A 25,914-nucleotide genomic window follows, 5' to 3' on the forward strand; every position below is an offset into this window, starting at 1 on the left:
AAAAATTAAAAAATGGATGCCAATATCCACTTTAAATATTAAATATAATTTTATTTTATGCTTTTGCCAATAAAAAGTCCACTTTTGGAGGTTTTTTAATCCCAATGCGCTTTTTGCTTGGAAAACCCCACCTTTTCCTTCATAACTTGAGCTAGACAACTCCATTTGAGGCCTATGTTAGCTCAAAACGAGTGGGTTTGCAATGGCTATTAAAATAAGGCAAAAAGAAAGACTCACAATTATTTACAATAAGAAGAAAAACAAACAAAAGAAGTGAAACTATACAAAAAATCAAATGTCTGCAATCAGAGAAGAAAAACTCTTATTTGCAAACATTGGGGATTAAACTTGATGGTAACTTCCAAAAAGAAATGCATTAACAAAGCTACATAGAGTACAATTCGGAGATAACAAATTGCCTTAATGACACCTTATCAATACATTAAAAAAAGGCTAAATCTACGAATTCATGAGAAAATTTCAGAGGGTTCCCTCAATTTAATGATGTCAAGTTTGAGGACAACAAATGCGAAGGTAGTTGGCAAGGGTCCCTGTCCATTAGGATAAAAAGGCAGTTGTGGTTAATATTTTCTCTTTTCCTACTCTTTTCCCTACTGTAGACAAGAAGAGGGAGCCTGTGGAGGCGTAGATCCTTGAGAATGACTGTGGGCTTATCTCTCCTACTGAGAGTGATGTGGGTGTTTGTTCTTTGAATAAGGAGGTTTTGAGTGGAGAAGAGGGTAATACGAATGAGATTTGAGCCATTATACCTTACTCTCCACCATGTCATGAAGCTTATTCCTTTGTAGGAGATCTGGATTTTGAATTTGAGAACAAAGATAAGAAAGTGGCCCTTGCAAAAAAGAAGAGAGGGAAAAGAGATAGTTCTTATGCAATGGGGGCTGATCAGTCTATTATTTCTTAGGCTAGAAGGGGAAGAACTAAAGGATCCTTCTCAAAAAAATCAATCCTAAGATTACCAAGATCTCAATTGCCTAAATGCATCAAGGCATTGAGATTTCATGGTTTTGCATTGTATGTCCTAGAACATTAGGGGTTTGGAGACCCCAGATAGAAAATTCATTATTAGAAGATTTCCCAGATCTTATCCTAAATTGGATTTCCTTTTGCTTCAAGAACTCAAAGTAGTTGGATTCACAATAGATACTGGCCTCAAGTGTATTTGACCAGATGCTTTCTCTTATGTTACTAGTCATTATAGGGGAAGAAGAGGTGTTGCTATTTTGATCAGTCCAAAATGGAGAGATAAATTCAAGAGGTGGGGGTGTTCTTGTAAAAAGACAATCTGGATTAATTCTATCAATGGATGACAAGGAGGTAGGATTGTGCTCTGTATATTCATACAAAGATTATAAGGATAGAATTGGTCTTTGGAGGTGGTTGGCTCATCTTGAGGAGGTCCCGTGGTTTCTTGAGGGTTTTTTAATATTGTGGAGGATGTTTTAGACAAATCAAGAGGGGCTAGATTTGAACGGAAAGGGGAAGGTACATTCTTTTGGAGTGGTATGGTTGATAGGCTCCAGTTATTTGAACTGCTAGTAGGCATGAAAGAGGAAAGCACATCTGTTTATTTCACTTGGTGTAATAGTCAACAAGGACATAAAAGGATTTACAATAGGTTGGATCGATTCTATCTTCTCAAGGATTTGTTTATTTTTGGCAAATTGAAAGGGGTAATCTGGTTAAGGTCATTCCATTTACCTTATTAGACCACTATTCCATTTTTATTCATTTTTCTATTTTCCATTCTCATTGCAGACCTTAGAAGAGCAATAAGTTTGCATTTAATGTGAATCTACTCAAGAATGAGGCAGTGTTGCAGGCTATTAATACCATTATGCTCTTTAATAAGGGGACACAACAATACACCATCCCTTTAATGAGATGGAACTTGTTTGTTTGCTTCTGGAGAATTATGTTGCAGATAATTGGTTAGAAGATGGCTAGAGATCCTAGGAGTGAAGAGAAAGTGATTTAGGAGAAGCTGAAAGACACAAAATTTGGTCTTCAAAATAGTCCTTGTAATGAAGAAGTTAGTGTCATTTGAAGAATGAACACAAGACTATCCATAATAATAAGATTAGAGGTCTCAGAATCAGATCAAGGTTGAATTGGCTTGAATATGGAGATAAGGTTCTAAGTTCTTTTTTTAATATTTGAAATAGAAAGCAACCAAGAAAGAGATAAGGTACATTTGTGAGGAAGGGATTTTATTTTTTTATCGAGGACATCCTATACACTTTTAAATCCTTCTATGAGAAGCTCTTTGCTTTTGAAGATTATATTGACTCTTAGAAGAAGACAAGGACTAGGGAAATAACCATTGATATCATCCCTAAAAAGGTGAGTATGGAGGATTTCAAAGAGAGAAATAACTGTTGAAGAGATTCACCTTGCAATTAAGGCTCTTGCCAAGGAGAAAGCTCTAGGGCCAGATGTCTTCCTTGCAAAGTCTTATAAAAAGAATATAAATTGGATTAGTGGAGAGCCTTTGGAAGTATATAGATATACCTTCTCTAGAGGGTCATTAGGGGGAGATTTCAACAGTGGCTTCATCAAATTAGTGTCGAAGGAATGGGATAGGTGATTTGTAAAGAATTAGAGATCAATTACCTTATTGAATGTCTCTTATAAAATTAAAAAAACAGTATAACATTGGTGCTTGGGTATGTTTGGATGTCCGGACAACTTTCAGGGATAGGGTGGCATAGGGCTTCAATTTCACGTCGGTGAGGGGACGACGAGAGGTGATAAGAGGGTAGGGGGTATGGTGTATACTATACATTTAGAACTTGAAATGCTACGTATTATTATGAAATGACGTTTCAATCTATGCTCCACGGGGACGCGTCCCCTGCCTCTGTACCCTAGTACCCGTACTGGGTACAAAATAGGGATGTGGGTACGAATTTTGGCCGTACCCTGCGACGTCCCTTTTTGAATGAAAAGGGGATGGTCCCTGAAACGCCAAATTTTTTTATATAGGAAACTTGGGTACGGATTTCCGTACCGGTGACGGCGTTCCCGTCCCTCGCCCATACCCTTTTGCCCATGCCGTCCCTATTTTCCAGCCGGCTGCGGGTGTGTTAAAAATACAAAAAAAAAGGTTTTTTAAAAATTTATTTAGTCTTTTCTATTCTGCCCGGGGCCCACATGGATGTTAATCCTAATGTGTCTTCTTAAATAGTTAAAGTTGGAGTTCATTGCTCATTTGGAGTTGTTTGCAATTGGGAAGAGGAAGAGGAAAACAACAACAACAAAAGAGGAGTGTGTTTCTGAGGTGGAAGAGGAGGTTTTGCCTTTATTTCTACTTCATTCCAGGTATGTTTTTTATTTTCTTTTTGTTTGATTCAAACTTCATTGTTGTTTGTTGTCATTTTTCATTTTTTTCAATGACATAGAGAGGGTATGTTAATGAAACATTGAATTTTTTTTTTTCTATAACTTGCAGCCGTATACTATAAATCATTGTAAAATCCAAAGGCAAAAACATGAGCAGCAGTGAGAGTGAGGGAAGTAGTGATAGCATGGAAGTTGCCATGTAAGCTCAAGTGTCACAATTACAAAGACCAAGAAAAAAGCCTAGGGCAGCCATTGATGAGCCTAATGTAGATGTCCCTATGGAAGATGCAATGCCTAATCCATTTGATTGCCCTTCCAAAGCCCTAAAACAATATGCCAAAGGCCCATTCAACCCTAAGAAACCTCTCCTACAATTTGCCACAAAAGTAGACAAGAATAAGAAGAAAAATTCGGGGGGTAGTAGAGAATGGGAGTGTCATATATGTAAGAAGCATTATTTTGGGAGCTACACAAGAGTGTATTGCCATCTTTTATGGATAGGTGGGCAAGGGGTGAAAGTTTGGAAAAAAATTACGGAGGAAGAAAAACTTGAGGCCAATAGGTTGTATGTGGAGGGGGAGTTATTGAAATCCGGGGGTCCTACGAGCAGCACACCCACACCCTCATTGACTCCCACTAGCACTGCTAGTAAAGTGAAGGGAAAGGCCAAGACTAAGAGAGATACCAATGTCGCTGATTTATTTAACATACAAGCAAAAAAGAGAGCTGAAGAGTCCATTGGCAGATTTCTTGTTGCTCATGACATACCATACCATGTTTCTCGTTCTTCATTGTATAAACAAATGTGCAAAGATATTTATGTTGCTGGTCCCTCATTTGTACCACTAGGAGAGACTAAATTACGCACCACTATCCTTGACAAAGAGTACTCAAAAGTAAACATTTTGATGGAGGATATGAGGCAAACATGGATGAGTGATGGATGTTCTATTATCATGGATGGTTGGACCGATATCAAACATCGGCCACTCATCAATCTTATTGTCACTAGTACAGCAAGGGCCTATTTTCTTAGAGCCGTTGATTGTTCGGGAAAAAAAAGGATGCATCCTTCCAATTTCAGATTTTGAAGGATGCTATAGAGGAGGTAGGGGCTTCAAATGTTGTGCAAGTAGTCATTGATTCAGCCCAGGTGTGTAAATCAGCTGGATTGATTGTAGAGAGCACCTATAGACACATTTTTTGGACCCCATGTTGTGTACATGCATTGAATAACACCTTGAAGGACTTTGGGAAAATTGATTGGATAAAAACTATGGTGTTTGAGGCTAGAGATGTGCAAATGTTTATTTGCAATCATCACACATCTCTTGTATTATTTAGGACATTTTCCAAAAAAGAATTTCTCAAGCCTGTGGAGACTCGATATGCTAGCTACTTCATTTTGTTGGAGAGGATGCTTGAGGTCCAAGAGGCCTTACAATCCATGGTGGTCAATGCAGAGTGGAATAGATGGCATGAATCAAGCACCCCAGATGGAAGACTTGTCAAATGAAGAATCCTGGATGAGAATTGGTGGACCACAATGAGGTAACTTAAGAATTGGTGGACATCATAATTGTTATTATTGCTGATTTAATAAAAAAAACATTTCTGATTTAAGCACTTGCTGATTTTTTTACCATATGATGTTTCTCACTTGCAATTTTCTTTTATTTGCAGATACATTTGCTCCTTCATTGACCCTATTGTGCAGGTCATTAGATATGTTGATACTCACTCTTCTAGCCTTGGAGAGATTTATGAGACCTTCGATAGCATGCTTGGGCAGATCAGGCAAGCTGTTAAAGATAAGGAACCTACTTTGGAGTTCTATGAGGAGCATCTTAAGCCCATTGTAATGAAAAGGTGGAATGCTATGAACAACCCACTTCATATGGCAGCCTATGCAGTCAATCCAAAATGGTATGCACCAAGGCCTGGGAGAGTGCCTCCATCTAATGATGAGGAGGTGAGTTTAATTTATTAAAGAATTTTGATTTTATAATACGTTTTAAAAATTTTTAGTTTATTTGTAAAGTTTATAAACTCTAAGTTCTCATTTCTTAATTTTTGTTTTTTCAATATAGGTGAAGGAGGGCTTCTTCAAGGCCCTTTCAAAAATGTATAGTGCAGAGGATGCTGCAAAAATTTGAGGGCAATGGCTTGACTTTGCCAATCTTCGTGGTCCAACATTTGGTAGACTAGAGGCGAGGACTGATAGAGCTACATTAGCTCAAAAGGACTTGATTGGATGGTGGACATGGCATGGTAGAGACGCACCTGAGCTGAAAGCCCTTGCCACCCGTCTTCTCTCACAGGTTGCGAGTTCCTCTGCTGCAGAGAGGAATTGGTCTACATATAGCTTCATTCAATCGGTCAAGAGGAACAACCTTACCTCTAGACGATCGGAGAAGCTTGTGGCTGTTCATAGTGCATTGCGACTACAGGAGCTACAGAGTCTTGAGTATCGATAGACTCCAGCACTACGTTGGGATGTTAATCCTGAGGATGCATTGCAGATTGATAAGGATAACACATCCCCAGGGCTGCTTGGTGTTCCTTTGGATGAGGACCTTCTGCTTACCCCTGCTAGTGATTTAGAGGATGAGATTGATGATGATCTTGATTTAGATAGAGATTTAGATTCCTAGAGGACAGCCATATATTTGGCTTTCCGCTTTTCAGATACTCGGATACATTATTGCTTTTGATTATTATGGAGTTGGACATCTTATTTAAACTTCTAGTATTTACTTTCATTATGTCATTTTGATTTTCATTTCATGCATGATGATGATAGATTGATACTTGGAGCCTTTGGGCATTTTTGCTAATTGTATGCGATATTCGGATATATCATCATATCATATTCTCATTTTGATTTTAATCTTAATAGTTTTCAATTTCCAATGTTCCATGTATTCTATGGTGAATGGTTTATCAATGTTATGGTATGCATATCATAAATATATCTCTAAAGAAGTCTAATTCTCCATAGAAATTTTTTTAAAAATCCCCTATATTTTATAGCCGTCCCTTGAGGTCCCGTCCCCTAAATTTTGGCTTTGACCCGTACTCGTACTAGAGACATGTTCCCGTCCCCTAAAATGTCCCCGTCCCGAAAACTCCGTGGAGCATAGGTTTCAATATAACATATCGAATTCAAATACTATAACATAGAAAAGTTGCAACACGAACCAAAACCATTGAACATTCAACATAGTAACATAGTACATACCCTATTGTAACATTCAAAAATCCAAAATCAAATAGAAATTAAATCCTGGCAGCAATGTGGTTGTGGAATGGCGGAGATGGGAGTACTCGGGTACTCCAAGTACCTGGTGCTGGGACGTCTTTGGGATGGGTACTTCGAGGTTTTGAGTGGGTGTGAGTCCCCATGTGTTATTGTAATTTTTTTTTTATTAGATATAATTTGTAGATATATATCATTTTCTGAAAAACTTGGAGGAGCCTCTAACCTTGGTTAAAGTGACAAAATTATGAAATAAATTTGGGTGTTGTGGTGGGAGCATTGTCAGATTCCCATGAATAGTGTTGCTCTTCAACCTTGCGAAGGTGTTTCCCGTAGATTCCCTTGTGGGTGCTGCCTCCTCAATCCCATTAAGGTCTCTACCTCTTGATCTCTATAAGTTAGGAGTCTCTAACCGTGGTTTAAGTTATAAAATTATGAAATAAATTTGGGTGTTGTGGTGGGGGCATTGTCAGATTCCCATGAACAGTGTTGCCCTCATCCTTGCTAGGGTGTTGCCCTTAGATTCCCTTGTGGGTGCTGCCCCCTTAATCCCATTAGGGTCTCTACTTCCTGATCTCTATTAGTTATTGGGAGCTCTTGTCAGATTAGAAACTTGATTACAATGAAGGGTTGTCAAAGAATTGGATTTTAACTCGTGAATCTGCTGATCTAAACGTCATTATTGTGCAACTTACCAAAAATCTCTTTAGAGAAGACAAACTTGTACATGGGGCATGACCAATTGAAGTGGCATTGTAGTTCTTTGCACCCTACATCCATGTGAAAGGCACTACATGTTGACCTTGTTGGTCATCAACTAGAACCCCCATGAGAGGCATTGCCCCTCGATCATGTAGGGCTACCACCCTAAATCTCTACTCTATATATCTATTCTATTAAAATGCCTTTAAATCACTATTCCATGGGGATGTATTCCCCCAAAGAAAAACACATCCCCCATATGGGAGTGTTTCCAAGACATGGGGACTTGGGCTAAACATACCGCCCACAAAACCACCACCTTCGCCAAGAATGCCATCTGATTGCTTTCTATATGGCACATGCCATTGCATATTGGTTGCAATCTTCTAACTTTGTGAAAACTAGTTTTCCTTCCATTGGGCACTCATAAAGATGCTGTTTACCGTATTGGGTAAAGAAATCAACGCATATAGATAATAGATAAGAACAATAGAACTCCTTCTATTTGTATATGCCAAAGATATTACAATATGCTTTTGATGATGACTTATAATGACCCAAAAGGGTGTATAAATACTTTCCAAAGAACCTTCCCGAAGGGGTCCGTCGGCTACATGACAATTATCGAAGGGCCCGTCGGTTACATAACAAGAACCTTCCCGAAGGGACCCATCCGCTGATACACACAACAAGAACCTTCCCGAAGGGACCTGTTGGCTACATAACAAGAACCTTCTCGAAGGGACCCATCGGCTACACAATCTCTACCTACGACATCATCCCCTCCCAAAAGAAAAAGTTGTCTCCGAACGACAATTACAAAATATCCGAGACAATTAACAAACAAATTTCATTAACTGACTAAGTACAACAAGATAAATTTGCTTCTGTCACATCACTTTCACATTTGTCCTGTGCCTGCACCAAACTGGTCTCCAAACTACGTTGCATCTGCAGCCTCTGCTAACACAATACTGTCTCCTTAGCTGACTTTGATAGCCACCCGTGCCGCTTTTTCGGTTTCCAACTCCCGGGTACCCTGAGCCAAGTGTCCCTGTACTACCTCCAACTGGATGGTCAGCTCCTCTCGAGCTCTCTATGCATCCACCATGACAGCCTCACGTCCAACACCTACTCCAAGTGCCTCTGGTACACAGACACTTCATGCCTGCAGAAGCTCCAGGTCTCGTCGACTGGTCACACTTCCTATGACTGATAACTGTAACGACTGGGGGTCTAGGGGGCATCGCCCCTCGCTGCCAAGACCAAATTAGCACTTTGAAACCCACATAAAACTGCATGGAACACACTATTTTTGTGATTTTCTGTTGATCCCACACTGTTTCTGGCAATTGCTGATTTTTTCCTTCCCTTAGGCATTGTCCGTTATGCATTCTGAAGTGTTTCAATCTCTCGTTTTTTTTTAAAATTTAGAAAACCTCCTGCCACCCTTCTTCTGTATCTTGTGTCAAGGGAAAATTATCACATTAAACTTCCTTCCAGTCAAAGAATTCCAAGACGATTTCTAGACGGATGAAACACACAATAACCTGGCACTTGCCGTGTGGTGACCTTTAGTAGAAATTCGTACGGTGCTTGAAAAGGAGCTATACGATGCTTGAATAAATAGGTCGTACGGTGTCTTCCTTAGCTAAGACTGTGATGGAGCCCAAAAACTTTTGCAAAATTTGAGGCCTCCATTTGTGAAATGATGTTGAAAACTGAGGATATTCATATTCATTCTTATTGTTTAAAATTTTATCTATCCTATGCATGATGATATGTTATATTATTTATTTGGCGGAGAAATGAGCAATTGAACAAAGCTTCTAGGTTTTGAATTATCGAGCAAATTTATATCCGAGTCCAAAATTGAAATTTGCAGTAGATTGATCATCCGTGAGGAGTGTCTCTACGTATAATTTTTATTTTTGGCACAGTCTGTAAGGAGTATTTATTTAATTTATTTGCATTAGAGTTTTAATTTTTTATTTAGTTGTCCTTTATAAACATTTTTTATTATTTTCCATAAATATTTTAATATTTGGATAAGTGGACTGGGTCGTTATTGCATTTTAAATTAGATAAACTTAAATATTGTGAAATACTTTATTGTTTCCGTATTTGTCTAATTTGTGTCCGCAGGAGTTAAAATATATTTTAGACTAATTTAAATTGCGTTCATATAATTGATCCGTCACATCTGAATTATTAAAATTATTTATAGTTTAATATATTGAACTTTATAAAGTTGTACGTTTCAACTAATAATGTTGACTCTGATTGCCCGTTTAATTAGGCACTGGTCTTTTATTCCTGATTTATAATCCATATGCTGGCAATTGTTTCATTTCTTTCCATTGAAGAATTAATATATTCATTCATTGCAATCATCTATAATAATCACTTTTATTTAAAAACATTCGTACAATTATTAACTTTTATTTTTAATTCGTAATTTGTAATCTTAAAGCCTTCTATAATTCTTGCCATTTTGAAAGCTTTCATTGCATTCGTGTTCTAGTTGATCTGTTTTATGTGTCTTGGATCTAAGTGTTTCGCCAGGGCCAGGTACACCCGCCTTGGTTTTCCAGAGTCGGAAGTGCAGGGAACTCGGACTGTGTTGTTCAGTTCCGTCAAGTTGGTTTTAACCGGTTGGATATCCCAGCATTGAGCAGGCAAGGCTCGTAGAATTCCAATTTGCGGTTTTGGGAACCAACAGACCGTATGGAGAGTATAAAATTCTAGAAGATAGATCTGTACGGTGCCTTAAAAAATCTGTCCTTCACAATCCGTACATGTTTAAGAATATAACTAAAACTTCAAAATCCGTACATCAAGTTTTGTTCTAAAAATCCGTACGCCAAGTCTTATTCATGAAATCCGTACGGCAAGTCCACCGTACGGTGTCCTTTAGGACACCCTCAATCATCGTACGACAACTTGTATTCTTCAATTTCGTACGGCAACAATATCCCCTTAGTGCATATAATGAAAACCTTAAAATTCTTATGCCATGCTTTGTCTGGGAAATCCGTACGGTAATTTGCAAGTTACAGTCTTCCAAAATCCGTACGCCAAGATCTATGTTGGAAATCCGTACAGGAACTTCTATTCAACAAATTTGTACAATGACAAATTCAAAACAAATCCGTACGGTGGCAGCAAGTAGTGTCCTCCAAGATTTGTATAGTGGAAACAGTACCAAATTCGTACGCCAATTCCATATGTAGAATCATGCTAAAGCTGTACACCAAATATGCAAAAGCCGTACACCTGAATGGGGAATTTGTACATCCACTGAGATTTAATTTGCAACCTTCCAAATACTTCCAAATCCGTATGGGGTGTGCTTTGTATAAATTGTATGCTTCCTTTGCAATTAACGTATGGTGCCCTTCAGAGAACTTTAAGTTGCCGTACAGTGGCTTTGAAGACACCACCAGTTGTCGTACAGACACTTTGTTTTTCCTCTTAAATTTTTTTTTTTTCCTATCCTTACTGATCTTACATATGTACAATATTTACATATATACAATACTTACAATCGTTCTTTTCTTAGTTGTTCGTCCACGGAGGTGCGTTATTTTTTTCACGGTAGACATTCATCTTCGACCTATGCACTATGTCAGCCACTTCGTTTCCATCTAGCGTCCATAATTTTATTGCTTCGTTATCACCCACTTCTCAAATCTGGTACGGCATGCTGATCCATTTCACTTGAAACTTGCTTGGTTTGATCTTGTTCCATCCATTATACTTCAACTTCTCCTGCCATCTCTTCCGCTTGTTTTGTGTAACTTTCGTGGCCCATTGTGCCTGCAGTTGTCGCTCATCTAGTTTATTTAAGTTACACGATCTCTTCCTCCGGTTTTCCATATCGCCCAGTTTGTTCCTGAAGCTCGGTACCATGGACTCCGTCGGCTACCCCTTCTTGTTGTTAGTAACACCTCCACTCTGTATTGCTGCAACTTTTATTAAACCCTTCCTCTTTGTTTCCTGTGTAGACCGTATGATGTGTTTTGTGCAGACCGTCTGATGTGTTTTCCTTGCTGCCGGCACCTTTTTGCTATATCTGTGGTTCGATGTGACATTTCCTTTCTGCGCGATCGTACAGTGGAATCTTTCCTTCTTTCGGGTTCGTATTGTGTGTTCTTCCCTTCAGCTTCAACCGTAACCGCCTTTACTTCTTCCGCTTCTCTGTATTCCTTCGGACATTCATTTCCTTCTTCTTTCTTACTTTCGTCGACCCTTAACATATTACAGCTCGGAAAGAGCTCGTAATCCTCCATCTGCGAGTAAAAAAGGCCGTTCAATTAGTCTAGATCGTCCTCACTTGACCCTCCTTCCAGTCTCAATACTCCCTCTTTATCAGGTTCCATTCTCTTCTTCCCCTCGTCATCATTATTGCTTTCACCTTCTGAGTTTGACGATGCTGCCTCCTCACCTACCATTTGTGTGTGCAAGTCAATTATGAATCTTCTGCCTCTGCGCTCCATTGAGAGAGTATTCTTCTTCCAGTTGTGCTTAACCCTTGCTTGCACTAGCCATCCACGACCCAGAATAGTGTTGTACCCTCTCCTCTTTAGCGGAATGATGACGAAGTCGAGCAGGAATGGCTGTGTTCCAATCGTCACTGGTTGTGCTGTAAGGACTCCCAATGGCTTGATTCCATGTTGATCGACCATTAGCAGCTGGAATGTAGGTGGCCACAATGTCGGCTGCCCCAACCTTTTCCAGGTGTCCTTTGGTAACACATTGATACCAGACCCTCCGTTCACAATTGTTTCCGTCAACACAGTCTCGAGAATTCCCAATTGGACGATTGCCAGATGGCGTCCGGATGAGAGGGCTAACAGCATCGGAGCTTTTGCACTTGCGCCACTTTGTTTCTCCCTTCCCTGTTTTGTTGCTTGTGGAGCTATATTCATGAGTGTCGTACGGAGTTGAGGCATAGTGAGCAACAGATCATTTATCCTGACTGGTACCTCGGTTTGTAATATTTTCCGTACGATGTTCTGTTCTGCGCAGTTCTGTGCGAAGGTACCAGTCATGTCCTTCAGGTGGGCCTTCTCTGCCTGCATTGCTTTTTGAATCTCTGCCCGTGCTTTCTCCAGTCTCTTCTTATCTTCTGTCAGGTTGGGGTACACTTTCGCTTGCTTTCGTGTGATGGCCAGAACCTCCTCTTCGTTTGTCCTGACGGTGATCAAATTTACTCCAGACTTCGGGCACTTAGCATCTTCATGATTACCAGGTCCGCACCATTTGCATAACAATTTTGGTGTGCTCACCGTTGTGCATTCTCGGGCGAAGTGGCCCCACAAATTGCATGCGTGGCATTGAACTATCGACCGTCCATTCGCATTGTACTGAATTTGACTCCTCTCGCCATTATTGTTGTTGCCGCCGTTGTTGTTTTAACCGCGCCGATCATTTTTGTATCCTCCCGATGTGGCACCCTTCATACTGGTGTTCCCACTTCCTCTTGAAGCGAACGCCTCCTTTGTGAGAAACACTTGCTGCAGTGCTCTTGTTTTCAGGTTGAAAGGGCATTCCTTTATTGAATGTCCCATGATCTGGCAAATCTCACAAAATTGGTCTTTCGGACGGGATCCCTTCGTATGGCTTTCTTTCTTGCACTCGGTGCACCATAACTCATTTCCTTTGGTCTCCTTGTGCATGCTCTTGAACTCTTTCATCATTCGAATCATGTCCTTTTGAAGAGCACGAACCTTCTTGTTGCTGCCTTCATCATCGCTGCTATCTTCTCCTGAAGGTTCCTCGTCATCTGAATCGGACGAGCTACTCTTCTTCTTCTTCTTTGTCTTCTGCTCACTTTCGAGGTTCCTTGCCCGATTGTATGTCGATGGTGGTACGATCTTCATCTTCTTTCGCAGCTTCGGGTGAAGGCCTTCAATGAACCATCTCTTTTGTAGCCATCAGTCGGCTTATTCTCCATTTTATTGATCAAGTCCTTCAACTTCTTGGCAAAGACTTGGACTGTTTTATTCTTCCCCTGCTTAGTATTGAATATCTCTGCTACAATCTCATTATTGTCGCGCAATATTTGAAATTCTGTGATAAAATCCTTAATGTTATCCCAACTGTTTAACTTTTGTGGATCTGTATTAGTAAACCAATCAATCGCAACACCCCGTAGGGTGGCCGGAAACTATTGGACCCATTCCTTTGTATCTATTATGTCATTTGCCCTCCAGATCGTTTCACATGTTTTATAATGTCGAATCGGATCAGCGATTCCTTCACCATCAAATTTAGGCAACTTTTCTTTTGGTCCTGCCATTAGTACTGGATGTTGTGGATTTTGTTGTGTACCTGCGTTGTTTTGCACTCCCGCGTTGTTTTGCACACCCGCGCTGTTTTGAATACCCGCGCTAGTCTGCACACCCGCACTGTTCACACTCGCACTATTCTGCACACCCGCGTTGTTTCCAACACCTGCGCTATTTTCGACAGTCGTGCTATTTGGTGAAGAAGGGTTTTCGTCAATCGAAGCTGTCTGTTTCGGAAGTATATTTTAGATGAAGAGTTCACTCGATGCTCATGCTCTCTTGGTACTCTGAGCCGTGCGAGTCAATCCCCTTCCCTCGGCGTATGCAGGTTTAGAAACTCCTCCCTTGCTTCTTCCACCAAATCGAGCTGCTGTCGAGTCTCTTCCAACAAATTTTCAGTGCTTCTGCGTCCGTTGGTAACTTGCTGAAATCTCCATCTGCATTCAGCCTGTTGTGCCAAAATTAAATTTTCTTGCGCTGCGCGTATTTCGTCCTTTTCCTTAAACTTATTCTTATTCTTGTTCAACTGATTTGGCATTTAGTCTTCATCCATTTGTCATCGTACCAGGTCCATCGGGCAACGGTGCCAAATGTTTACCGTACTGGGTAAAGAAATCAACGCATACAGATAATAGATAAGAACAACAGAACTCCTTCTATTCATATATGCCAAAGATATTACAATATGCTTCTAATGATGACTTACAATGACCCAAGAGGGTGTATAAATACTTTCCAAAGGGGCCCGTCGGCTACATGACAATTGTCGAAGGGCCCGTTGGCTACATAACAAGAACCTTCCCGAAGGAACCCATCGACTGATACACACAACAAGAACCTTCCCGAAGGAACTTGTCGGCTACATAACAAGAACCTTTCCGAAGGGACCCATCGGCTACACAATCTCTACCTACGACAGATGCTATATTGCAGATTGTGTTTGGGCTTTCCCACATCAAGAAATTGCACAAAACTATGCTTTGAATTAAAAAATGGTAAGAATTTCTCTCTTTTTTTTTTAACATATTTTCTATGCTTTTGATAATCTATTTTTTTCGCCGATTTTTAAAAAAAAATTCTTATACTTCCGGTTTGCTGATTTTTTCCCCTAATAGTTTTTTCTGTTATCATTTTGTATATGCATCAAAATACATAATCAACCATCTAGATGGTGTCATAAACTATCATAGATGATAATAATAGTCCCAAGATCAAATTGTAAATAATGTCATAGACTTGTGGGTGTTAAAAGTGGATGTTGATTCTACTCTTCCTTGTTTCATTAATGTTTGTGAGTCATCTGGATTCTCTTCCTAGGATCTTGTTTCAAGTTTTGTGTGGTCTTGTGGGATCAAATCATGTAAAACTATTTTCCATACTTTGTCATTTGAGGACTCTTGCGAGTTGGTTCACTATTGTTCAGCAAAGTTCTGCAATTGTTGAAGACCTTCCCTATCATGTGCTGTGACTTGGTCAAACCTTTCCAGATTTGCTTCAAACTATGTGGAATGGTTCCTAATTATGTTGGAAGCTGCTGGCAATAATTTTTTGATAATGTAAATCAAATTATGTTGATGCAAAATGCAATTTGTGTTGGGCTAATCGCAAAGTGTCTCCCTTCAGCTTTGGGACATGGGCTAACTGCTTCCCATGGATGCATTTATCTCTGGCATTTGTATCGGGCATTAATAGCTTGATATTTTGGTGCAATAGCTAATGTTTTCCAACAATTGGTATCAAAGTCAGGTCATGGGTTTGAATCCCCTCAAGTGATGCTGAGGAGGCGTGGATTGTTGGACTAATCACCGACATCTCCTTTCGTATTTGGGATGTGGACTAACTGCCTCTTGTGGATCCGTTTATCTCTGGTATTTGTATTGAGCATGAATAGGTTGATCTTTTGGTGCAACGGCATGTGTTGCAACAATTTGTTCTATAGGTCAATATTTTGGTGCAATAGCAAATGTTTTTCAACAATTGGTATCAAAGTCAGGTCGTGGGTTTGAATCCCCTCAGGTGATGCTGAGGGGTGGATTGTTGGACTAATCGCCAACATCTCCTTTCGGATTTGGGACATGGACTAACTATCTCTTGTGGATCCGTTTATCTCTGGTTTTTGTATCGAGTGTTAATAGGTCAATCTTTTGGTGTGACAGAAAATGTGTTGCAACAAATTGTTTTATACCTACTGCAATGGTCTTTAAAGATATTCTGAGTATTATCTGGTATATCTCGTGCGCTACACATAATATTACATCTGGTAGGCTGTAAGACACCTTAGGTGCATAGATTGTGAGCATTGAACTTTATCCTATTCATTTCATCTCGTAGATTGTATTCGACAATATAGCCTATACTATTCTTCTAGCTGTTCTGAATTTTGTTCAATTAAGTTTTGTTTAATTTATCACTGTTGCTTAATGTGGAAATTTTTGCAATGATTTTGTTTGCCATTGAAATCAATTGCTAGATCGATAATGGTAATCGTCTTTGCTACTTTCTTTTCATCTTTGAAACCATATTCAACTCATATGCCTTATCCACTTCCTCATATATTTTTCTTTATTTGGTTGGAGGTTTTTTATGTCCAACTCATATTGGTTTTGCAACCTGATATAGGAGCACAAATGCAGGCTGACACCTCTTTGGCTGAAAACCAAGGGCTGAGGAATATAAGATATCCCTTATTCCAAAGTCACCCAAGCCACAATCCTAGCCTCATTCCTTTTATTGGAGCTCTAGAGAATTAGAGCCTTGGGGGATGGCCTAATCAAGAAACATACGACATCCTCACAAGTCATACTCAACCAATTGAGGTACAACCCTTTAGTCTGCTTTACAGCTTATTTCAGAAATGGTAATTGTTCTTAATCATTGTGATCATTTGTGGACTTTCTTGCTGTTTCTCTTTGTCTATCCTCTTCGATATAATAGTATTTGCATTTTCTGATATCAGTATTTTGGTACAGCTGCATTATGCTGCTCTTGATGCAGCCGTCCTTGTTGCTATATTCAATGTTGTGCATTGTGAAGCTTCATCACATGGAAGTTCAGAGATCCAGGATACGTCTCATTGGAAATCATTAGTTGTAAGTTCTTGTTTCTTGTGAAAAGTACACCGTTTTTTGTAGATTCATAAAATTATGATCTTTGATTTCAAACAAATTATTTGTTTGTGCTTTTTCAGACATGCTGCACAACTGATGCTACACACAAAAGGAATCCTGAAGTTCTTCCTGAAGCTGATTTAGCTGGTGCGGCTGTGGGAGAACTCGCAGATAACCAGGTTTTAAAATATTTACAAGTTACTATCTTGATAAGCTTTATACTAGAGTCAGGCTTGCACTGCTAGATATGTTGGAGATCTACAACAGTGACTTTTCAATTCTTATTGCTGCTGTAACATCTAATGGAGCTAGATTCAACAACATAACAAAACAGGGAAAATTTGTTAAATAAAGTTTCTTTTCCACCTAGATGGCTAGATGCATGCTTCTAATATTTATTTGCTGGTTCTTATAAGGGAGCAGAGTGGTAGTGTATCAGTGACAGACAGTAGATCTGAATCTCTGTTTACTTCTGGATCAGATGTGTGTATACCTATATGCTGCAAATTAGATGTAAAACTTTGCATTAGAGAGGATCTTGGAAGTCTGTTACATAGAAGACTATCAGCTCATTATAATAGTTGAATCTGTTGTTTCTATGACTGTCATATTGGTAGACATCTTGTCTCCTAATTTCTTCGCAAATCAGGGAAAAGTTCAGATATTGACAAAATATGCTTTAATTCTATATAATTTACAAAACGCAGGATTTCAGGAGAAATGGTGGGACTATGGGACAAAGGAGTGTTGGAGCAAAATGGCAATTACAAGCAAAGCCTGTGTTGCAGGCAACTTCTTCTAAAGCCAGAGGCTTAGGAAGGTTAGGACCAGCTGGAGGATGTTGGAATTGTGGGGGAGATCATTATAAGAATAATTGCCCAAACAATCCAGATACAACCACTAAGCCAACAGCCAGAGTCAATGCAGCAGCGACTAGGCATGAAGGAGATAGTCAAGCTTCCCCTGTAGAACTTAAAGGTACTTTCCTCGGCAACCTATTTCTGTTTCCTCGTCAACATATTTCTGTTTTGATAGAGGAGAGACTGATAACTTTGTTTCTGTAAATGTGCATTTTAGTGGAAAGATTCAAGCTCACTCCTATGCCAAACTTACCTCAATATTTTATTGGAAAATGTGTGCATTCTGATTTGCAAATGTCATGTTGTTTGATTTGCAGACTTATTATTGGAATGATCTTTAATGAGTTTGGGCATTTATGAGCAAGAGATATATGTGCCAGAGAAAATAACTGATAATAAGGGAATTTTCATATATTAAACTGCTGTAAGATGTAAGAACTTCCTTTTTCTGAGGGGTAAGGAGTAAGAACTTATTATGGAGATAGATAACAGTAAACTTGAGACCTGACCTCAAATTCCAGCCAGGGCACACTTTTTTTGAGGAGCTGAAACACTATTCAATTCTGCAGTTACAGTAGAATGTACAGCTACCAATACAAGATCTGCACCTGATTTATGGAGCCTCCAATCCACATGCATAGGGCCACAATTTGTATGAAGCCTTTCAACTTTCTCAAGTGGCCTCCTATGAGACCCACACAAGCAGTAATGCTCAAAACACTTCAAGGTTTGCACCCAGCAAGGAGTAATATTATAATATATGAGAGATGTCTTTAGACTGCCTCACGCCAGTTCTGACCGGGCTCCCACATAAAACTGAAATGCACAGCAATAATGTCTTCCATGCCCACTGGAGTCTTCATGACAGCACTTAGTAAACTCAATACGCAGCCAAAACAATGCTTTTCTCCACCATTGACCCTCGCAAGATGACATCTAATCTCATACTAACATCACTAGCAGTTGCTCAAGCCAATTTTATGTCCAGAGTTGTATGAAGGCCCCACAACCCGAAAAAATCTGCCTTAAGTATACACCCAGAGTTGTATGGAGGCCCCACAACCCACAAAACTCTGCCTTAAGCATACGCCCAGAGTTGTATAGTTTTATAGGCGACCGGAAATGAGGTAATAATCTGCTCACCAATATTCTATTACTCAGCTAAGAATAACATTCCTCATATCATAGCATCCACATTCTCTTTCCTGACAGCTCTTCCGTTTTTTCCCAAAATCAGATAGTTTGTGTTGCTTACAAGGCTTCACACATTATTAAACTTTTAACATTTAAATCCCACAAATGTGGTAGATTTATCAATCAAACTTAATCCCACATTCAATGCAAAGGCAGTTCCTGCATGAAAATGCACCTGCGAATTCAAACTCCAAATCTTCAGCTCATCAGATCCCTGTTTGGAACCACATTGCCTTCTGAGGTATTGTTTGTCAGGAAAGTGGTAGGGAGTTTTGTCCCTCCAGTGAGAAATCTGGTCACAATTACAAATCTCCAAAAAGAGAATTAATCAAACTCAGAGTGCGTACCTTTTGTCTCCTTAGCCTCCTTTTATAACCCCCTGCAAAATTTTCTGGATAATATCTTTTTAAAGTCACTCTTAATAAGATAATATTCCTTTTGGAGTAGCTCACCATAAAATGAAATATCATGTGTAAAACCAATTTAATTTAATAATAAAATTTTATTTGCACTTCACTAATAAAATAAAGTTATTGTGGGAACCTAAATATTAAATTATTAAATTGATTTGATTTTATAAAAAGTGGACATGACAATTAGGTGCAATGTTTAATTATGAAAGATTAAGATGAGGAGAGATGGAGTTTAGTTTGGGTATGGTTGGATCAGAGGAGAGATTCCAACTTAAGAGGAGCAGAAGTTAATTTAGATTTTACAAAAAATTGAGTAAAACTATTGGTCAATAGGTTAGGGTCTTATGATATGGTTCTAGGGATGGACTCGTTCAGGAAACATCGAGTAAATTTTGATTGTTATAAGATAAATATTGAATGCCTAGATGAATAGGTGAGGCCAATTGTGTTCTAGGGGAGTTCAAAACCATTGGAATGATAACATCCATGCAGGCCAAGAAAGTTGTAAGGAAGGGAAGCAGACTCATCTTAGTCAAGATTAATAATAGAAAAGAAGATCTCATGTCCAATATCGAAGAACATCCGATTCTGCAGGAGATTCGAGATGCCTTTCTTGAAGAATTGCGAGGGTTTCCCACCAAGCATCAATTTTATTTCTTAGTTGATCTTGTCCCAAGGGTTGAGCCTTCTACCTAAAATTCTTCATACTAAATGAGTTTTGTTGACTTTTGAGTGCTTAAGATAAAGTTGTAGGATTTGGTGAGAGTTTTAGGTGACTCTACAACACCCATAGGATTAAATGAAAAGAGAATTGCATGAAGATGCAAGAATGAAATTATTGATAATAGACTTCCTTGACATCCAATGGATTGATTTAAAATATACATAATGGGCCTCCTTATATAGGAGAGTCGATAAGAGACAAAGATAAGGAGAAGATAAGCTATCACCTACACAAGGCAGAATCACGTGTCTAACAAAAGTGGATCATCCTCCATTATACAATGAAGTATGTGCGGTAATGAGGATGATAATGTGATAAGTACACTAAAGTTGGTTTGAGATAACAACTATGACCACCTACAGTGGAATTCTCCTACACCATGTGCTTAATTGAGGTGCAAACTCCTAAGTATTTCAATGACAAACTACTATGCAATGCATTATTCTAAATAAGCTTAAGTGTAATTAGTGAATATTTAATTACACCAACACCCCCACTTAAGTGCAACTTAGGGGAATGCACTTAAACTCACAATGCAAGATGGGTCCTAGCTACTAGGCCATTTTAGGTATCTATGTACAATATGCAAAGCAATACATGAAATGCAATTTCTCATAAAGTGGAGAAAGAGAGAAAACCTCATAGGAAAAACCCTCCTCTAAAAAGAGAGATGAAAACAAGATGCATGGATGGATAGAGTACTCAAGACCCCCTAAGAACTACATACATCATTTATATACAAAGAATGACCCCCCGATAGGAAGAAGATAAGGAGACATGATATCCCCCCCATAATGAAGAAGCTCCAATGTAGATGAAGAGTCGCTGCAAACAAAAGATAAATGCCTACAAGAAACATGTCTCCCCTTAGGAAGAGAGATGGTAGGAATGAGTGCATCATCATCTAAAGGATGTGTGCAAGATGCAATATGATATAGAAAATCACAAGAGATGGTAGATCTAAGAGAGCCAAGTGCTTTATCCCTTCGATCAAACCATTTCCTTCTTTCTGCAACATCTTGAGTTGGTTTAAGATCCTGTCCAAGAATCATTCTAAGCAATCCAATACTCATCAACTGATTAGAAACTGTTTGTTTCCATTCATGATAGATTTAGGGAGTGAGCAATGGAACTTTTGAAAAATCCATAACTAACCCAAAGAATGACTGAAATTAACATATATCGCCTTCAAAATACTAATTCAATTAAGAAAATTGAAATCCAAGAATTCACCAAGTGCAAATATAGCCAAAAAAGGCCTATTTCCGAAAGTGATATGTCCACTCCAAATCATTGAAAATTGATTGCAGATTTGAAAACTAGATGAAAAATCATGCACTTTCAAAAAAAAATCACACCTGAAAATGTTACTGGATGTGCCCAAACAAAGCCTTGAAAGTTGCAAAAAATGGGATTTGCGATTTTCAGAAAAATTAGAAATAGAGATCCAAAATCACTTGCACCACTATGTAGATCGTGAAATTCTACCACAACACAAAAAAATTGCTCGAAAAAAGGAGTCCAGATGAGGGAGATATCACTGTTCGAAAATCGTCTCTAAAATTATTTTTCCTAAATCACTGCCTTTGCACCTCCAAAAATAAAATGGCTCTAAATTTGGTCTCAGATGTCTGATTTGGATGAAACAAAATTTGATTTAGGGGTTTTTGGACCTCCTCTACATGATGCCAAACTTTGATTTACACCAGCAAACTTCAATTTTCACCTGCAATAGGTCACAAAATACGAATCCCGAAATTTCCTCTAAATTGTGATGTCCAAATTGCCAAATATTGCATGAACAATGAGTCAAGCTAAGATTGCATTTCTTGAGAAGAGGTCTTCCCACCATGAGAGTTCTAATACCATGTTAAGAGTTTTAGGTGACTCTACGACACCCTCTAGGATCAAATGAAAGACCAAGATAACTTCCAAAAGAGATTGGCAAAGACAGTTGCATGAAGATGCAAGAATGATATTATTGATAATGGACTTCCTTGACATCCAATGGATTGATTTAAAATATACATAATGGGCCTCCTTATATAGGAGAGGCGATAATAGACAAAGATAAGGAGAAGATAAGCTATCACCTACACAAGGTGGAATCACATGTCCACCAAAGGTGGATCATCCTCCATTATACAATGAAGTATGTGCGATGATGAGGATGATAATGTGATAAGTGCACTAAAGGTGGATTGAGATAACAACTATGACTACCTAGAGTGGAATTCTCCTACACCATGTGCTTAATTGAGGTGCAAACTCCTAAGTGTCTCAATGACAAACTACTATGCAATGCATTATTCTAAGTAAGCTTTAAGTGAGTGTAATTAGTGAATATTTAATTACACTAACAGTGAGTAAAGGGATAATTCAACTTCTTGTGTTGCTGTGGGAGCTCCAATGCTTCTCATTAATGAAAAGGTTGTAACCCTACAATTGTGCAATGACAACTGCATGTTGAATAAGGTCACTACTAAAAATAGATACCTTCTTCCAAAATTGACCTATTAGGACCATAAGTTCCTTCAAAATTGTTCCAAAATCCAACTACCACTAGCTAAGGATGAAGAATGGGTGTATGTTAAATACAACATTTTGATTTAGATATGCTGAGTATGATTGTTTAGTGGTACTGCATGGTTCGAAAAATGCACCATTTGCTCTGATGAGCCTTATGAATCATGTTTTCCATGACTATTTGGACAAATTTGTATTCGTGCTCGTAGGTGACATACTACTTTATTTTGAGGACTTGTAGGAATAATATGGGCAAAGCTATTAGATTTCCACAATCCATATGAAAGCTATAACAGTTTCTGGATTCATTGTGTAAATTGTTTGAATCATCAACATTTTTCTGATCATGCTGCATAATCTGTCATCATCTTTCTTCTTCTTATGCTTTCTTGCATCTTGATGATGGATCATGTACTGTGATACAAAACATTGATAATTTTTTTTTTACACAATTGAATCCAGAAACTATTAAAGAAACAATATGAGCATCTAAGAATGGTACTGTGGAGATTGAGGGAACATAAGCTTTATAGGAAGTTGCCCAAGTTTTTCTTCTTTTGATGCAAGATTCACTATTTGGAAAATTGTGACCATTAATGAAATGATGCTGTCCACGCAGCTGACTAAGCCTGCCTGATTGGACATTTTTTCTTCATTTTTTAATTAAATACAAAATAGAAAACAACTGCATTGCAATTTTCTATGTAAACAATAAATTTAAAAAAGAGGTCTCATCAGGAAGGTTTTGTTTGCTGTATAGCCATTTGCTAGTAAAATTTCATTGGATTAGCTAAGATCCAAACAATTGTCAATTGGCCTAGACCAAGAATGTTTCAGAAGTAAAAAGTTTTCTGGTTTTGGTAGCAGTATTATTGTAGGTTCGTAGAATTTTTTCTAATAGCTAATCCCATAAGCTCTCTTAGTGGAAAGTAAAATGGTTCTAGTGGACCAAAAAGTGTGAAATTACCTTCCAACTATTGAAACCAGCCATTAACATTAACACCAATTTTCCAAGTGCTAGATTTAGAGGAATTCGTAGTGTGGACAAAATGTCATTGGATGGCCCAGGCGAAGTTTTGGTTTAGGATGGCCATGTGGCTATATTCGAGTCTTGTGAGATGAAGGACCATGAAATCAATTATCCCACCCATTATCTAGAGCTTGTGGCATTTGTGCATGCATGAAAGGTATAAAGGCACTAGCTTGTGGGAAGACCATTCATATTGAATATAGACAGGCCTTAAGGGACAGAAGTATATTTTCACATAACCTGACCTAAATGTACAACAAAGAAGTTAGTTGGAATTCTGTATCGATTATGAGATTTGACATTTTTCATGTTAAGGGGAAGGAAAATCAGGTGCAAATGCCTTGTTTGATTGATAAAGTGACTATCACATAAATGAGATCTAACTTACAAGAAACCATTGAAAACATGTAGGAAAGAAATCCTTTTTTTGTCAACAAATGTAGCTCAATTGTAGCAAATAAGAAGTAATATAGAGTATCATTTAGGGGATGATGGTATCTGTCTAACCAAAGGCACATCTGTACCAAAAGAAGGTGGTTTAAAAGCCAAAATCATTGCGGACAGCTATAGTTTACTTTGTCAAACATATGTTTAGGTAATGAAGACATATTTGGATTTGAAAACTTGGTATTTCTGGAAGGAATGAACGAGGCAGCTAACTTCTTGGAAAATGCTTGGAATGCCAGTGACTTAAGGCTGAGTATTGCCATCTAGCAAGAGTACTGTACAGACATGACTACCATTGCCTACATGGCTGGTAATGTTAAAGTATTTTGTGATAGGTTCGCTTAAAATGAGCAGTAACTGTGACAATATTGTACTGATAGTTGACAAACTAACCAAGATTGCACACTTCACACTTGGCAATATTAAAGATGATGCTTAAATTTTGGCGAGAAGATTTACAAGGGAGACAGTTAAATTGCATGGACACAGTAAAAATATTCGGTAGGGATAGGCTATTCACCTCTAGTTTTTGGTTTAGTCATTGGTACTAAAGCCTCTAATAGCTTGTACTAATCCTCCAGTCACATTGTACCTTTTGAAGCACTTAATGGTAGAAAATACAGGGTACTGAAGGGATGAGATGAATTGGGCAATCAGGTGGGTGACCATTGAGCTGGACTTGGTTCATGAATATGACAAGCAACTAAATATTATTAGGGAGAGAACGAAAGAAGTTGCAGATCAACATTAAAATTATCTGGACGCAATGAGGAGTCAAAGAGAGTTTGTATTTGCTGATACAGTGTTTACTCTTGACAAACCATAGAAAACTTTGATAAGATTTGGCAAATGTAGTCATTTCGATGTATTGGACCATTTGAGCTCTTAAAAAAGATTAGCCATGTTTCTTAGACTAACTCTCCCTCCTGTCCTCTCTTATACATTCACAATGCATTTCATGTTTACTAACTTAAAGAAATATATTATTGATTCCATGTATGTGATTGACTGGCAGGCACTGCAAATGGAAGGGGCTGGCGAAATCTGCCTTGGTCCACTCGTAATCCTAGACAGGGAAAATATACAACTACAAAACAGAACTATACAACAGGGTAAAGTCATTTGGGACCAAAATGGTGACTAAGGCCACATGTGACGGTGAGGACATGATTAAAAGAAATATTCAAACTTTTTTAATAATTCTGAATTGACTTAAATCAAAAGGGGGAATGATGTCATATTCCTATGAAACACACTTGTGATATCCCCAGTCCTGATGTAGTTTGGATTAAGGTGGAAGCCTAAAAAATATGTTGATTGTCTTGGCTTCATTGTGCTATCATAAGCATTTTAATATTTCAATTAATGATGGTTTTAGTTATAATTGCATGATTATGAATCAAATGTTATATTTTTATGATTATCTGATCACTAAGGCCTATTTGGCTTATTGTGTTAGGAAAATTAGTTTATTTTGCAGGTGCAAGGTTGAAACATGATATGGATTCTGTAGTTCATCAAAGAGACAGATTCTAATGCCAAACTAAAGTTTCACTTTTTAAAATAATATGTCGTCAAAATTGAGTTTTGGTCAAAATATAAGTTCCTGTACATACGTGTGGCATTTAGCAATGTTCCTCTCTAGTTGTGAGTTATAGGACATCTCGTTGGCACACATGCCTAGCACCCTAAAGGATATCTTTAAATAATTCCTAGAAGACATGTAGTCTTTGATCAACTGTTAAGCTATAGCTAACTATAATAGTACAATTTTAGGGACTAATTAATAATTGTTTACTAAAGATTGAGATATATACATATAAAAGCTTAAACTGAGGCATACATCGCTATTACAATACAATATTGATGAATGAACAAATATATAAACTAAAATAAAAACATTTGCGTTGTCTGGAAATAATAAAGAATACGTTACTATTAAACCACATTTATCTAGTATAGCGGTGGCATGTATCTGAAACAATAAAAATTTTGT

The 25,914-nt window shown here is 38.3% G+C and overlaps 1 protein-coding gene across 1 annotated transcript in view; it reads left to right on the forward strand.

Moving 5' to 3' along the window:
- Positions 1-25,302, forward strand: part of LOC149571898 (uncharacterized) — an 88,195-nt gene extending 62,893 nt beyond the window's left edge. The window contains exons 5-8 of the mRNA XM_089813301.1: positions 16,587-16,706; positions 16,805-16,903; positions 17,432-17,702; positions 24,934-25,302. Coding sequence (XP_089669427.1) covers positions 16,587-16,706; positions 16,805-16,903; positions 17,432-17,702; positions 24,934-25,034 — 591 coding nt within the window. The 3' untranslated portion in view covers positions 25,035-25,302. The remainder of the gene's footprint in view (positions 1-16,586; positions 16,707-16,804; positions 16,904-17,431; positions 17,703-24,933) is intronic.
- Positions 25,303-25,914: the final 612 nt, after the last annotated feature.

This window comes from Cupressus sempervirens, chromosome 2 (assembly GCF_028749045.1).
Source record: "Cupressus sempervirens isolate cs-2001-9-10 chromosome 2, ASM2874904v1, whole genome shotgun sequence".
NCBI lineage: Eukaryota > Viridiplantae > Streptophyta > Pinopsida > Cupressales > Cupressaceae > Cupressus > Cupressus sempervirens.